The 15,099-nt window shown below is 45.1% G+C and overlaps 1 protein-coding gene across 1 annotated transcript in view; it reads left to right on the forward strand.

The window, feature by feature from the left end:
* FDX1 (ferredoxin 1) overlaps nucleotides 1-15,099 on the forward strand; it is a 60,745-nt gene that overhangs the window by 24,329 nt on the left and 21,317 nt on the right. The window contains exon 2 of the mRNA XM_077483974.1: nucleotides 8,550-8,674. Coding sequence (XP_077340100.1) covers nucleotides 8,550-8,674 — 125 coding nt within the window. The remainder of the gene's footprint in view (nucleotides 1-8,549; nucleotides 8,675-15,099) is intronic.

Below are 15,099 nucleotides of genomic sequence, written 5' to 3' on the forward strand. Positions count from 1 at the left end.
GTCAGGAGAGGGGAGAAAGTTGTAGAAAGTCAACAATCAGTGCAGCCCTCCACCAGTCGGGGCTTTATGGCAGAGTGGCCCAACGGAAGCCTCTCCTCAGTGCAAGGCACATGAAAGCCCACATGGAGTTTTCTTAAAAAAAAAAACACACCTGAAGGACTCCAAGATGGTGAGAAATAAAAATCCCTGGTCTGATGAGACCATAATGGAACTTTTTGGCCTTCATTCTAAGCGGTATGTGTGGAGAAAACCAGGCACTGCTCATCACCTGTCCAATACAATCGCAAAAGTGGAGCATGGTGGTGGCAGCATCATGCTGTTTTTTTTTTTTTTTTTTTTTTCAGCTGTAGACTGGGCCGAAAGTTTACCTTCTAACAAGACAATGACATTAAGCACACAGCTAAAATGCACAACTCCGTGACTGTTCTTGAATGGCCCAGCCAGAGCCCTGACTTAAACTCAATTGAGCATCTCTGGAGAGACCTAAAAATGGCTGTCCACCAATATTTACCATCCAACCTGACAGAACTGGAGAGGATCTGCAAGGAGGAATGGCAGAGGATCCCCCAAATCCAGGTGTGAAAAACTTGTTGCATCTTTCCCCAAAAGACTCATGGTTGTTAGATCCAAAGGGTGCTTCTACTAAATACACAGCAAAGGGTCTGAATACTTAGGACCATGTGATATTTCAGTTTTTATTTTTTTAATAAATCTGCAAAAATACCAACTCTGTTTCTCTCAATATGGGGTGCTGTGTGTATATTAATAAGGAAAAAAATGAAAATGATTTTAGCAAATGACTGCAATATAACAGAGTGAAAAATGTAAGGGGGTCTGAATACTTTCTGTCCCCACTGTATGTTTATAGGAAGAATCCTTGCCTTTCTGCAAATGGGGTTAGAGATGAAGCTGGCCTTGAGTACTATCAAAGGCCAGGTCTCGGCCTAATCTGTATTTTTTTTCAACGACCACTTGCTTTGCATTCTTTGGTCCGTTGCTTTATACAGGGGGGTAACACTGCTTAATCCACCTGTTAGGTTACCCCTGAACCCTTGGGACTTGAATTTGGTTCTGTTGGCATTACAGAAACGGCCTTTTGAACTAATACGACAAATTCCTTGGGTTTTTTTGACACGGAAGCAAGTTTTTCTGGTAGCCATATCTTCTGCAAGAAGGTTATCAGAGTTGCCTACTCTTTCTTGTAAAAAGACGTATTTAATTATTCACAAGGATAGCGTGGTATTGCCGCCTCATCCTACCTTTCTGCCGAAGGTGGTTTCAAGTTTTCATCTAAACCAGTGCATCACCAAGCCTCCATGGCTCAAATCTGCAAGGCCGCAAATTGGAATATGGTGCATGTATGGACTGAAGACTATCGCCTTTGGGTGCAGTGTACTGCAGGCAGCTGTATAGATCCTCGGGTCTGATTGCACCCTACTTTTGGTTTGTCTCCCTCCCCTCAGATAGCATTGCTCTGGGACATCCCATACAGTAATTACTGTGGCTCTGTGCGATAAAGAAAATGGGATTTTTATAACCGCTTACATGTAAAATCCTTTTCTTGGAGTACATCACGGGACACAGAGGTCCCTCCTCTCTTTTTGGTTACACATGTATTGCTTTGCTACAAAACGGAGGTACTCCTGCTAAGGGGAGGGGTTATATAGGGAGTTGAACTTCCTGCTAGGGTGTGCCAGTGTCATCACCTGAAGGTGCCATATAACCCATACAGTAATTACTGTGGATCTGTGTCCCGTGATGTACTCCAAAAAAAAGAATTTTAAGAGGGCTTTCACACTGCGCCGCCCATAGCATTGGCGGTAAAACGCCGCTATTTTTAGCAGCGTTTTACTGTTGGATTTGCGTCGCATTTCACCTGCTTTTACCCCCCATTAGCGGCCGAGAGAGGGTTAAAACCGCCCGCAATATCGCCGATTTGCCAGCAGTATTGCAGTGCTGCCCCATTGATTTCAATGGGGAGCAGCGGTGGAGGAGCGGTAAACACACCACTCCTTCACCGCTCCAAAGAAGCTGCTGGCAGGACTTTTCCTGCCAGCACTGGAGACAATGGTGCAGCAGTTTCAGGGCGGATTGAAAAGAAAGCTCTTTGTGGGGGGGTGAGGACATCAATTTCGGTTAAAGTAACGCAGCACCGTATGGCAAAAATGTCCTGGTCATTAAGGGGGTAAATCCTTCTGGGGCTGAAGTGGTTATGGGTGTGAACACTTATGCAACCATATTTTATTTTTTATTTTTTTCTACTTCCCTCCACTTAAAAGATTTCAGTTTGTTTAACGGAGTTGTACAGATTATAGGTCACATTAAAGGTGGAAACATTATTTATTTTTTTACATCACAGAAACCAGACAGGGGTGTGTAGGCTTTTTATATCCATTGTACGCTCACCAGCCACTTTATTGGGTACCTTGTTAGTACCGGGAGCCTTCAGAACTGCCTTAATTCTAAATGGCATAGATTCAACAAGGTGTTGGAAACATTCCTCAGAGATTTTGGTCCATAGTGACACGATAGCATTATGCAGTTGCTGCAGATTTGTCGGCTGCACATCGATGATGTGACTCTCCCGTTCCCCCACATCCGGAAGGTGCTCTATTGGATTGAGATCTGGTGGAGGCCATTGGAGTACAGTGACCTCATTGTCATGTTCAAGAAACCAGTTTGAGATGGTTTGAGCTTTGTGACATGGTGCATTAGCCATCAGAATATGGGTACACTGTAGTCATAAAAGGGTGGACATGGTCAGCAACAATACTCAGGTAGGCCATGACTTTTAAACAATGCTCAATTGGTAATAAGGGGACCAAAGTGTGCCAAGAAAATATTCCCCACATTACTACACCACCACCAGCCTGAACTGTTGATACAAGGCAGGATGGATCCATGCTTTCATGTTTACGCCAAATTCTGACCCTATTGTCTGAATGTCCCAGCTGAAATTGAGACTCATCAGACCAGGCAACATTTGTCCAATTTTGGTAATCCTGTGGATATGTAGCCTCAGTTTCCTGTTCTTGGCTGAAAGGAGTGGCACCCAGTGTGGTTTTCTGCTGCTGTAGCCCATCTGTTTCAAGGTTCGATGTGTTGTGCATTCTGCATACCTTGGTTGTAACGAGTGGTTATTTGACTTACTTTCATTCATCTCGAACCAGTCTACCCATTCTCCTTCTCCTCTGACATCAAGACCCTTTTGTCCACACGACTCCCATTTGCTGGATATTTTCTTTTTCTGACCATTCTCTGTAAATCCTAAAGATGGTTGTGAGTGAAAATCCCAGTAGCTCAGCAGTTTTTGAAATACTTTGACCAGCCAGTCTGGCACCAACAACCGTACCACGTTCAAAGTCATTTAAATCCCCTTCCCCATTCTGATGTTGGGTTTGAAGTCGTCTTCTTCACCCCCCCTCCCCCCCCTGTCTAGATGCCTAAATGCATTAAGTTGCTGCCATGTGATTGATTATACCTGTCTGTAACTAATAAAGTGGCTGGTGAATGTATGTCTTCAACACTAGACATGTTACCTTTGCTCACTCACATGCGTATGAATTAAAATGCAGCTTGGACCACTTCTTACACTGGATCTTCTGCCAGCAAGATTATACTGCATGTAGAACATGGGGGGCCTTATTTGGATAACAAAAGCTGAGCTCAGGGCCCTGAAGGTTTACTGACGGCAGGGCTGATTGTTCCTCCCCACACTGACTGTGCAGATAAGAGCGCACTCTGTAGTGTGAACTCTGATACCGTGACACTGCCACATTGTGATGATCGGTTGGTTTTTTTTTTTTTTTTTTTTCCCCACCATAAACAGTTTTAGTACAAGTACAGTCTATATTTATACACAAGGCATAAAACTTTTTCCATGTTACTGAGCTGCTTCCATAGTCATGAAATCTGTTCATTGTTTACATTATGGCCCATAACAGGAAATGTGCTCCCCCCCCCCCCCCCCCATGTATTACAGTAACAACTTTGCGTGTGTGTGTGTGTGTGTGTGTGTGTGTGTGTGTGTGTGTGTGTGGCTTTTTTTTTTTTTCCCTTTTTAAGCTGGCCTTTACAACTCTGTAGTTATGTTTAATTGCATTGGCCAAGTTTTTTGATAAGCACCACCATCAACGATCATCACTTGTGTCCATGCATCAAAAACTTTTTGGGCCGATACACCAAACGGAAATGAACTAGCTCCGTTAAAAACAATTACAATTTGCACACACATCCTCGCTATGGCTCTTAAAGGAGCCACTGTACAGGTATAGGGATTCACGGGAAAGAGCCACTTTGCCAATGTAAATGTGTGTGAGCTGGCAAGTGGTTAAAATGATTGACTTTAGGGGCATGGCCTGAAGCTGCATGGTGTGAGGAGTGCCGAGGCTGCATGTTATCCTCTAACCTGATTCTGTAGGGCTAAACCATCCTCCAACTCAGCACAAACTACCTACACTATCCAGTGAAGCTTCCGCACTCATGTTGCCACCGACACGAGTCGTATTCCTGGCGTGTCTTCGCGTGATCCGCAGTGGCAAGGCTTGCTTCTTTGAAGACCCCCTCCGTGGTCATCCCATAGCTGGATAGACAGGATGCAACTGCCCCTGCACCATCATAGCCTACCGGTTGTGTCCACCTGCCTATGAACCACACTGGACCAGAACTCGGAGACCCACACCATTGATGTCCCTCCTAGGAACCGTGAGTTGGCTTAGGCCTGTCTCCCTCATACCCCCTTATGGCTTTACTTGCGGTGCCCCCAGAGGTGCACGAATGCCTTTTCTGCTCCTCTCCCCCGGTCCATTACATGACCACTACACCGCTAAAGCTGGTACTCCAACAGCTATGCAAAGCACCCCCAACAGAGCACTTATCCAGCCACTCTTGAATAACATTCTTGCACCATTGTGCACTTCTGATAACTCTTGTTCGCCCCCAGAGACAGCCGAGAATGCAACTGGACTTCCACCCCAATTGCATCCCCACGTTTTTATCTCCCCATCCCATGGACAATGGCGCACCTCGCTGTCCTCTCAAGACATGTTTCCTTGGCCAGCAGTAGCCCGCACAGCTGTGGAGGGCTGCCACAAGTTTGATATGCCATGCTGGTCCAGAGTTGGCACAGTTACTAAATTTTTTTTACATTTTTTTTTTTTTTTTTTTCTATTTTGTCAGCGTCTGACGTGTATATGTATATATGTGTCTTATATCTATATCTATATCCTAATGATTTCATCTGTCCACCCAACACAGGGCTCCATTTATACAGTGGGAACCAGGGCCTCTGTTTCAATGCATGCTTTTGTATATGATTGTACTTTTATGTGAGTGGGAGCCCTAACCCCCCCCCCCCCCCCCGATCCAACTGTACACCCAATCAACACCACTGTTAATATGGCATCCCTCAAGCTAGTTACATAGAATGTGATAGGGCTGTGAGCCAAACCTAAAAGGATCGCCGTCATATCCCACCTGCAACAAATGCGAGTAGACGTATCTGTTCTTGTAGAGACCCACATTATGGGCCAAATGCAGATGGTACTTAAGAAACCCTGGGTGGTCTGGGTCTGCCAGGCCCCATACACTAACCGCTCCAGAGGTGTTACTATCCTTATCGCCAAGTCGGTTCAGTTTCAACTTCACAGCCTACAGTTGGATCAGCAGGGCAGGTTCCTCTTCCTACATGTCACCATAGGAGGCCTCAAGGTCCGCCTCCTAGCCTTTTACATTTCCCCACTGTTCCAATTCGCTGCTCTTAAGGAAGGTGTGGCCTTCATGACCCAACACCCAACAGTGCCTGCCATATGGATGGGGGATGTTAATATGGTAATTGACCCCCTTCTGGACAGACTTCACCGGCCACCATGATGCTAACCCAGCCTGCACTGACCAGGTTTGGTAGATTCTTTCTGGAATTTGCCATGAGACACCTGAAGACTCAAACATACCACCACAACTGCTTACTCCTGTTTCACCTTCTCACAGGCCACTATGTCTTGCATAGACATGATAATGCTGTCTCCCACCCTGATCCTGGACCTCCTCAAAGTGGGGTTTGGTGCCAGGGTCGGACCGCTCGCCATACTGTGTAACCCTTTGCCTTCCCTCTACCCCTCTGACCCGCATATGGAGGCTGAATCCATTCTGGCTCAGTCCTTGTGGACCTGGAGGCCATTCAGAGAGTGCACTCACTATTTTCACTCCAATGCAGGGTTGTCCTCGGCTGGGATAGTGTGGGAGGCTTTTAAACTACATGCCCGCTCGACCCTCTCTACACGCATAAACTGACACAAAGCCTCATCTAAACTTCTCTTACAACAGGCTGAGCAAAAGCTGGGCTAGCTCAAGCAGGTTTTTCTTGCAGACCCAACACCCTCTAACTCTGCCCAACTACGCCTACATTCCAGATTCACTGACCATTTACATTTTGAGAAAGCTAAAAGAGGCATCTACTTTAGCAAGGAGAAAACCTTTTGAGCGGGCCAGGAAACTTCTGGCTTACACGGCCCACGTAGATCATAGCCCCCCCCCCCCCCCCCGTGGTAGTTCAGCTCCGATCGGAAGCTGGAACCACCCTCAGACACAAAACAGGTAGCCCAAGAGTTCAGACGTTTCTACTCTGATCTATACACCTCAAAGATTAGGATTACACCTGCTCCTGCAGAAAATAGACTTCCCCTCCCTCACGGATCCCCAAATAGAACTCCTGGAAGTGCCCATCACTGAAGAACGCATCGCAGAAGCGATAGTGAGCTTACCAACATCAAAAGCCCCAGGCTCTGATGGTCTCCCATTAGAATTTTATTCTCAATTCCAGGAGGGCCTCCTCCCCAAATTACAAACACTATATTGCCATATTTACGAGTCCGGCATACTCCTGCGCACCATGGGTGAAGTCCTTATTGTCCTTATCCCAAAGCCAGGAAAAAAACCCTCTCTACCCTGAATCATACCGCCCCATCTCCCTCCTACAATTGAATGTCAAAATGCTGGCCAAAATTCTCGCCCTAACACTTAATAAAGTAATACTTGGCTTCCAAATCCTTTTCTCTGTCCCGAGGAACCCGCCAGGGGTGTCCAAAATTTTTTCAAAGAGGGCAGGATTTGATGAAGTGAACATGTGTGAGGGCCGACCATTTTGCAAATTCTGTAGTTGGAGCACTCATACACTGCCCAACAAGAATTCTCTTGCCTTTGCCGCGCTCGTTCCTGACACACAGACAAATGCTCTGCTCTTTAGGGGTACCGTTAATTCTTAATGGTACCCCACACATTGGAAACGTGTGGTGATTTTGGTGCAGTATCTCTATCCATATCATCTCATTTTTTTTTTTTTTTTTTTTTAAAAGAGAATCTAGATAATAAAATGGTGGTTTTAGCAGTGTTTTTAACTGCAACTTTTTGGGAAAAGGGACACGTTCATTGAAATGGATGTTTTGATGGACAACTCCTATCCTCATATTGATTAGTGGTTCCAAATTAATAACTACTGCAGTAGGGAACAGACACAAAAGATACGCTCAGCATCTTTCCAAATAACAGTTCTCCTTATGACGCATTTGAAGGTTTTTATACACATGATTACGTAGGTATCACATTAATATTACAATTGTACATTTATGGTAACAAGGGGCATTACATAGGCAGGCTAATTCTAATCAGGACTTGAAAGAATGCAAAACATGTACTGAAAACATTGTTAGTGCCGTGTGCACAGTGAAGGCATCGTGCAATACATATAAAATAGAATACAATTATATACAGAACCTACAAATTTCCATTAGTCTCCTCTCTTTTGATCAATATTTTGAACACTAACCATACCTGCTATCACCTTTAACCTGGAACCTCCACACGCTTAGGTGGAGGTAGTCCTGGTCAAAGAGGCAAAAACTCCATTGTGGAGAAAATAATAGCTGAGCAGCTTTTTTCATTACAAAACGACTTTGAACTGTGAAAAACAAATGATTGATAAGACATATTTACAGAGTACTGGCTGTACACTCCTGTGGCCAGAATGGCCTTCTAGCTTAATTGCTGGTATGCTGACTTATCAGCATATGTAAACACAGGAAATTCTACATAAAATGGAAGAGGTACAAAAGACAAATATGACTTCAACATGGCTAAACTACTTTTCAAATATATGTATCCCTTACAATTAAAGTAATTGAATCAAAAAATACCCTAGACTGTTATCGCAAGAGGGAAACAAATCAGATTTCTTTAATTTAGTCATTTTTTGCAGTGTCTGGTGTGGATCCAGGCAAAAAAAACAAAAAAACAAAAAAAAAAAACGTAAAGTTAGCCCAATTTTATTTTTTGTATAATGTGAAACATGTTACGCTGAGTAAATGGATTCCAACATTGCTCTCGCTCTGACGATCTCGATGATACCTCACGTGTGATTTGAACACCGTTTACATATGCAGGCGCAACTTCCGTATGCGTTCTCTTTGCTCGCAGGGACGGGTGCGTGTGGGGGGATATTTTTTTTTTTTTTTTTAAATTTTGTTATTTACTTATCTTTTTTATTTTTTCTACAGCTCAGACGGAAAGGTCACAGTGAAGTTTATCAATCGGGATGGAGGCACAATTGTAGCGGAGGGGAAAGTTGGGGAGTCGCTCCTGGATCTTGTTGTTGAAAAAAACTTGGACATTGATGGTTTTGGTAAGTATGTGTGCGCAGTTAGTCGGAAGTCGGACGCTTAACTTATCTATAGGTCCGAGAGGTATTTTCTCCTTGGGTTTGGAGTTTGTATTGAAATGAACCTATATGCAAATGTTAAATTAAAAGTACATTAAAGTATAGGGGGCAGGGGATGCCTGAAATCTGACTTGTATCTTAGGGCAGACTTCTGGGAAAATCGGTGAGCTTATCGTACAAGCCGGAAATTAACTATCTGGGGGGGGGGGGGGGGGGTGTGCAGTTCTGTACCCTCCAGGTAGCCATATTGCATTTTACAGAAAATTGCTGCAGCTTGAAAAGGAAAGGTAATTTTTAATAACATTCAATTACAATATTTGTGTCGCAATTGTATATGCTATATTTTATTTGTTTGTTTTTTTTCCCCACTAAAGTGCATTTACCCTTTTTTTTTTAACAGTTCAGTTGGTGTTGACAATAAAGAATGGATGAAATTCTCACTTTTTCCATAGAAAACTCTTCTCTGGGCTCTCCCATATAAAGCATTATCATGTAGGCAGGACAGGGGAAAGGCGTCAAACGCTGAAACTCCTATGAAAATCCATGCTTGGACCATTGTTCAGAGGTGCTTGACAGGTGGTGGAGGGACGATATGTTGCCGCCTCCTCACTGCCTGTTTTGACCCCCCCTAAATGCATCATCACTGTGTCGGGGCCTTGTGCAATGCAGTTGTGGAGCTGTTGCAGAACGGCCCTGTTCACCTTGGTGTGTACTTCCTGCCACCCCTGCCTGCTGCCTCTGCAGCTAAGGGAGAAGTACTCAGGGATGGTAAAAATGGCTTAACCACATGGACACTGTCCTCCAGCCTCACGTGTGAACAAGCCCTTGGTTCACTTCTGTGCGGTTGCATGTAGGGCAACTCCTTCATGGGCTTCCCTACCTGCAGAAACCCAGAGAAAAGTCACTGACCCTTTTCAAATTGTACTGCACTGAAAACACACTGCCTTTGCCAATGCGTAGGGGTACTATTAAGAATTAATAACGCCCATGTGCGTCTACTAAAGAACAATGTATTTGCATGTCAGGAATGCACACAATTTTGTGCGTACTCCCAGCAATAATGTGAGCCAAGCCTTTTAGGTACTTTGAGACCGAAAATGCTTTTTTAAAGACACCCTGTTTGGAAAACGGTTGAGCATCCCTGACATAAATATCATAAATGGCTCAACTGCATAGTGGTTGTCTCACAATGCAGAATTTTATCCTCCAATGAGAGCTGGCAGGTTCAGTCTGTGGGCTGCACGTTGTCTCAGGGATATAGTAGAAAGTATTTAGCTTCATTATGATTGATGTTGTTGTGTCACCACTTATTATTTAGAGATGAAAGCTCTGCCACCATTTACATCTCTATAGAAGAGGCAGCTGCCTTAAAGTAGAACTTAAGAATTTTTTTTTTTTTTTTTTTTTTTTTGGGGATGGAGAAATGGATTGGAACATCTGTCAGGTATGTGTGTTAAGGGAAATCTCCCCAATGCAACAGATGGCAAAAATAAATGTATTCTACCCCCCCCCCCCCCCTTAATCTACCTTCTGAAATCGGGGGTAGTTTTTTGCCTATAGTTCTACTTTAAGCTGGCTGTAGACTGAAATTTGGCTGCCACAAGGGACCAGACCATTTAGTGGCTGTAGCCACTGAGCAGTGTATTCTGACAGCAGTGGGAGCCACTGTGGGAATGCCTGGCATTGGGTCTATTTCTCCATCAACCTCATTTGTGTGGCTGGAGAAATCCAATTAAACTTTTTATTTTTTCTATAGACTACCTGTATATGACAAGGTAAAATGCCATATGAAGATTTTTCAAAAGTACTGAATTCTGCAACTGTAACACTAGATGGCAGTGTTGCAATGAACAGCACCCAAACTGCAGCTACAAACCCTTTTTCTCAAATTGTCTTTCAGCACAGCACCTAAGAGTGTATCTTCACCCACAATTCACAGGAAACGCTGAAAATGTATTCTTTTCAAAGCAGGATCTTCCATATAGCTTATCAGTTTTAATGTTGCCTCCGGCATGGTAGGAGCACCGCTGCACAGGAAATGTGGGAGGGGGTGACTTTACTTTCTCAGGTACTAGGCTCATGTGTGTTTGTGTATTTGTGTGTTTGTGTGTGTTTGTTTTTTTTTTTTTTTTTTTTTTTTTTCCTTTTGCTTGATGAGTTTGCCTGATGCCTGAGCTAGATGCTGTGTGCATGGCAGTTCCCGTGTCTGCTTCAGACCCTCCCAACACATTCTCGGGACCTTCTCTGCTCTTCTGTGCTTGGAGAGAGCCTGCACTACCCAAGTCATCCTGCCACCCTTTAGAAATCTGGACGCAGCACACTCTCACAGGGAGCAGGTGGCCTCCACATGCCTCAGGCACTTTCTGCCTTTGTGCCTGTCTCTCCCTTTTCCGCAGTTCGCTTGATCTCTTTATTAGAGGTCGACCAATATGGGTTTTTCTGTGGCCGATGCAGATATTTAGAAATCATGGAGGCCGATATATGATGGCGATTTTTTTTTTTTTTTTTTTTTTTTTTAATCCCCCTTCATCTCATAAAATCTAACAGACACCTTTCCCACTGGGGCATTTTTCAGGCACGTTTGGGCTAAAAATAGCACCTTTAAAGTGCCTGCAAAATGGCTCCCCTGCAGTCTGTGTGAAAGACTGTGCTTTCACACTGAGGCGATGCGCTGGCAGGATGTTAAAAAAAAGTCCTGCAAGCAGCACGTTTTGGAGTGGTGTATACCGCTCCTCCACCGCTCCTGTGATATTAATGGGCACCACTACCGAAGCTCATGCAATGCGATTTGGCAGCGGTGCTTCACGGGTGCGTTTAACCTCTTCCTCGGCTGCTAGCTGGGTTCTATGCACCCCACTAGCAGCCAAATGGCACCGCTAAAATGACGGTAAAGCGCCACTAAAACTAGCAGCGTTTTACCATCAACGTCTGCCCGCTCCAGTGTGAAAGCAGCCTTCATAAGTGATACAGAAAATTTCTTAAATTTAAACATTTATTAAACAAAACAAACCTTCAATCAGTTTACTTGTATGTATGATTTAGATAAAAAAACAAAAAACTATATATTAAATAAAAACTGGTAGTCAAAACTTTTGGACAAAAAAAAAATGGGCTAACTTTACGTTTTTTTAATTTGTGTGTTTGTTTTTATTTTTTATTTATTTTTTGTTTGTTTTTAATCAGTGTATTTTTTCCCCATTTGCATTTGAAAGACCTCTGCGCAAATGTCGTGTGACATAAAATATTGCAACAACCGCTATTTTATTCGCTAGGATCTCTGCTAAAAAAATATATATAATTTTTGGGGGGGTCTAAGTGATTTTCTGGCAGAAATTACAGGATTTTTACTTGTAAGCAACAAGTGTCAGAAAAGATTTAGTCTTTAAAGTGGTTCTGCACCTTTAAAAACAATATTAAAAGCCCGCAGCTGCAAATATTGCAGCTGCTGACTTTTAATAAATTGACACTTACCTGTCCCAGGGTCCAGCGATGGCGGCAGATGACGAGCAATCGCTTGTCTCTCTGCTGCCCCCGCCACCATCCTCTGTCAGGGAATCGGGAAGTGAAGCATTGCAGCTTCACTGCCCGGTTTTCTACTGCGCATGCACGAGTCAGGCTGCGCATCTCTGCTGGTCCCCGCTGTGTCCTGGGAACTGTGTGTTTCCCAGAACACAACAGGGGGGGGGGGGGGGGGGGCGGGCGGGCATCTGCGGCGGTCTTGTCCCGGAAGTGGGTGCAGATTGTGGCACCGGAGGAGGGGAGGGATCAGATGGGAACTTCCACTTCAGGGTGGAGGACCGCTTTAAATGGTTAAACTGAGAACGCTACACACTGAGTTTAGTTCATTCACTCAGAAGTGTAAACATTGTATCTTTTTGCTCTTTTCTTGGCAGACTGCCCAGAGAGAAGGAAAGTCGCTTCTATGAAGACTCAGGCAACTTGCATTGACTTCTATTACAGAAGTCATTTGCAAGTCGTGCTGAAGTTCTAAATCGGCCTTTTTATCAGCACAATCGGCCGATGCTGATTAAACGGCAAATATCGGTCGACCTCTACTCTTTATGTGCATGGTTCTAGTTCTATGAACAGTTTGGAAGGAGCATCAGCAGTGGCGGTGACACACACCTAACACCAGTGATCCCTAGGAAAGCAGAGTACTTCACATGGCACCCATGTTAATGTGGTCATTTATATGCTTTTACATGGTGCCCATGTTAATGTGGTCATTTATATGCTTTTGCATTTCCCATAGTGGTCTGAAGCCTGTCTGGGGAGTTTGGATGCTTAGTGTCTCCCAAAAATGAGTACAAATAAAAAAATTTTTATTTAAAAAAAAAAAAAAAAAAACACTTTTTTTAGTTTAAATCCTTGATTTTATTCACCCTGCTTTTAGCCCAGAGTCGGCCAAATGCTGCAAAGTTGTTTGGACAGTTCCTCTTAAAGTGGCGTTCCACCCAAAAATGGAACTTCCGCTGTTCCGGTTCCTCCCCCCTCCGGTGTCACATTTGGCACCTTTCAGGGGGGAGGGTGGTCAGATGGATACCTGTCTAATAAAAGTATTTTGCTCCCACTTTCAGGCATAGGTACCCAAGCCACCCACGGGTATCTACACCACTTCCAGAGCTCCCTGCCCCCCCCCCCCGCTGTCTTCTGGGAGACACACGGGTCCCAGAAGACATCAGGGACCCGCGGGATAGAGCAACGCAGGTCGCACGTGCGCCGTAGGGAACCAGGAGGTGAAACTGCAAGGCTTCACTTCCTGATTCCCTTACCGAAAATGGTGGCGGCAGCACCTGACAGCCGAGGGATAGATTGGCTTCGGGTGCTGATATGTCGGCACAATGGCAGCGGTGGGCAAATGGGCATACATGTATGTCCCCTTTAAGAACCGGGGAGTGGTCTCCCCCCTTCTGAGGCTCCGTGACACGATCGCTGGAAGTGCCGTAAACAAGGCACTTCTCTGTTCTGGCTTGTGTCCTGACAGATCACCGCTCCCTGTCATCGGAAGCGGTGATCACTGTCATGTGACTTGAAGCCCATCCCCCCACAGTTAGAATCCACTCCCTCGGACACACTTAACCCCTTCACTGCCAGTGTAATTTACACAGTAAGCAATGCATTTTTCTAGCACTAATTGCTGTATAAATGACAATGGTTCCAAAATAGTGTCAAGTATCCGCTATAATGTTGCAGTCCCGATAAAAATCGCAGATCTCCGCCATTACTAATTAAAAAAAAAAAAAATGCCATAGAACTATGCCCTATTTTGTAGACACTAATTTTTGTGCAGGCCAATATACGCTTTTTTTTTTTTTTGGCCTAAACTGGGAGATATGTATTATACCAAAGTTTTTTTTTTTTTCTCTTATATTCATCGACCGACACAGCTCCTCTCTTAGCCATTGGGTTGTTTGCCCTATTACTAGGAGTTACTAGGCATTAATTGTAACACAACACTCAGAACTCTTAGTTGCCTAATGAAGGAGAAGGACCTTGGAACCCTGTGGGCCCATCGGTCCGTGCTTTTGTATGCAGAAGCTTGGCTTTTTGCGCAAGATGAATGATCCTGTGATCTGCTATCAACAGCCGGCTGGTGTGACAGGCTGGATACCCTTATCCTTGTAGTCTTCCCTAGTCCATGTGCAGACCAGAGCCGCGCTGGGTTGGCCATGACGAAACCTCAGCTAGAGGTGGTCGGTGAGCTTTTATGCTCCGGGGCACACATATGACCGGGCTACTGATGTCTGCGTCACAGTGGGCCGAGGCCAACAGCCACCCTGTACTGTATCAGTGAGTGGGTCTGTAATGGAATGTCTCTCAGCTCTTCAGGATTGGTAAGTACACAGCTCTCCCTGCCTCGGTGGGACTGAGCAGCTGGGCATTCCCTGGGAGGTAGATTCGGGGGTCCCTCACCTCCCTCTCTTCTCCCTCTGTCCCTATCATCTCCCCCCCTCCCTGGGGGGATGCTGCATGTGGCTGCTGAGCTGTGTGTGTGTGTGTGTGCGCGCGCATATACAGGGGTTCTCTGGTGGGCTCTCACCTGGCATGGGGGGCTGGCTGTCTAGCGGTGTCCTGGGTCCTGTGTTTTATGGCCCTGGAAGGTGCCTGTGAGGGTCTGCTGTTGTCTGGTATGGACTGTGCAGTGCCCATGGACACCCTGACGGCGGTCCTAAATTTGTTCATCGCCAAGATGGCGGCGGTGCTTGGGAAGAAAGGTGCACAAAAGCGCTCTGACACAGACTCGGGTCCTGCTGAGGCTGGTGACCCCTGCTCTGTCTGGTCAGATGTCGCTGGACCGTTTGGACAGTGAGGATGAGTCCCCGTCCGGGTCCGGGCGCGACAAAGCGCTTGTTGGAGCACTTATCACAGCTGTGCGTGATACCCTGAAG

The sequence above is a fragment of the Lithobates pipiens genome, unplaced genomic scaffold (assembly GCF_037356315.1).
Source record: "Lithobates pipiens isolate NorthernLeopardFrog02 unplaced genomic scaffold, aLitPip1_a1.2 Scaffold_16, whole genome shotgun sequence".
In the NCBI taxonomy this organism is placed as follows: Eukaryota; Metazoa; Chordata; class Amphibia; order Anura; family Ranidae; genus Lithobates; species Lithobates pipiens.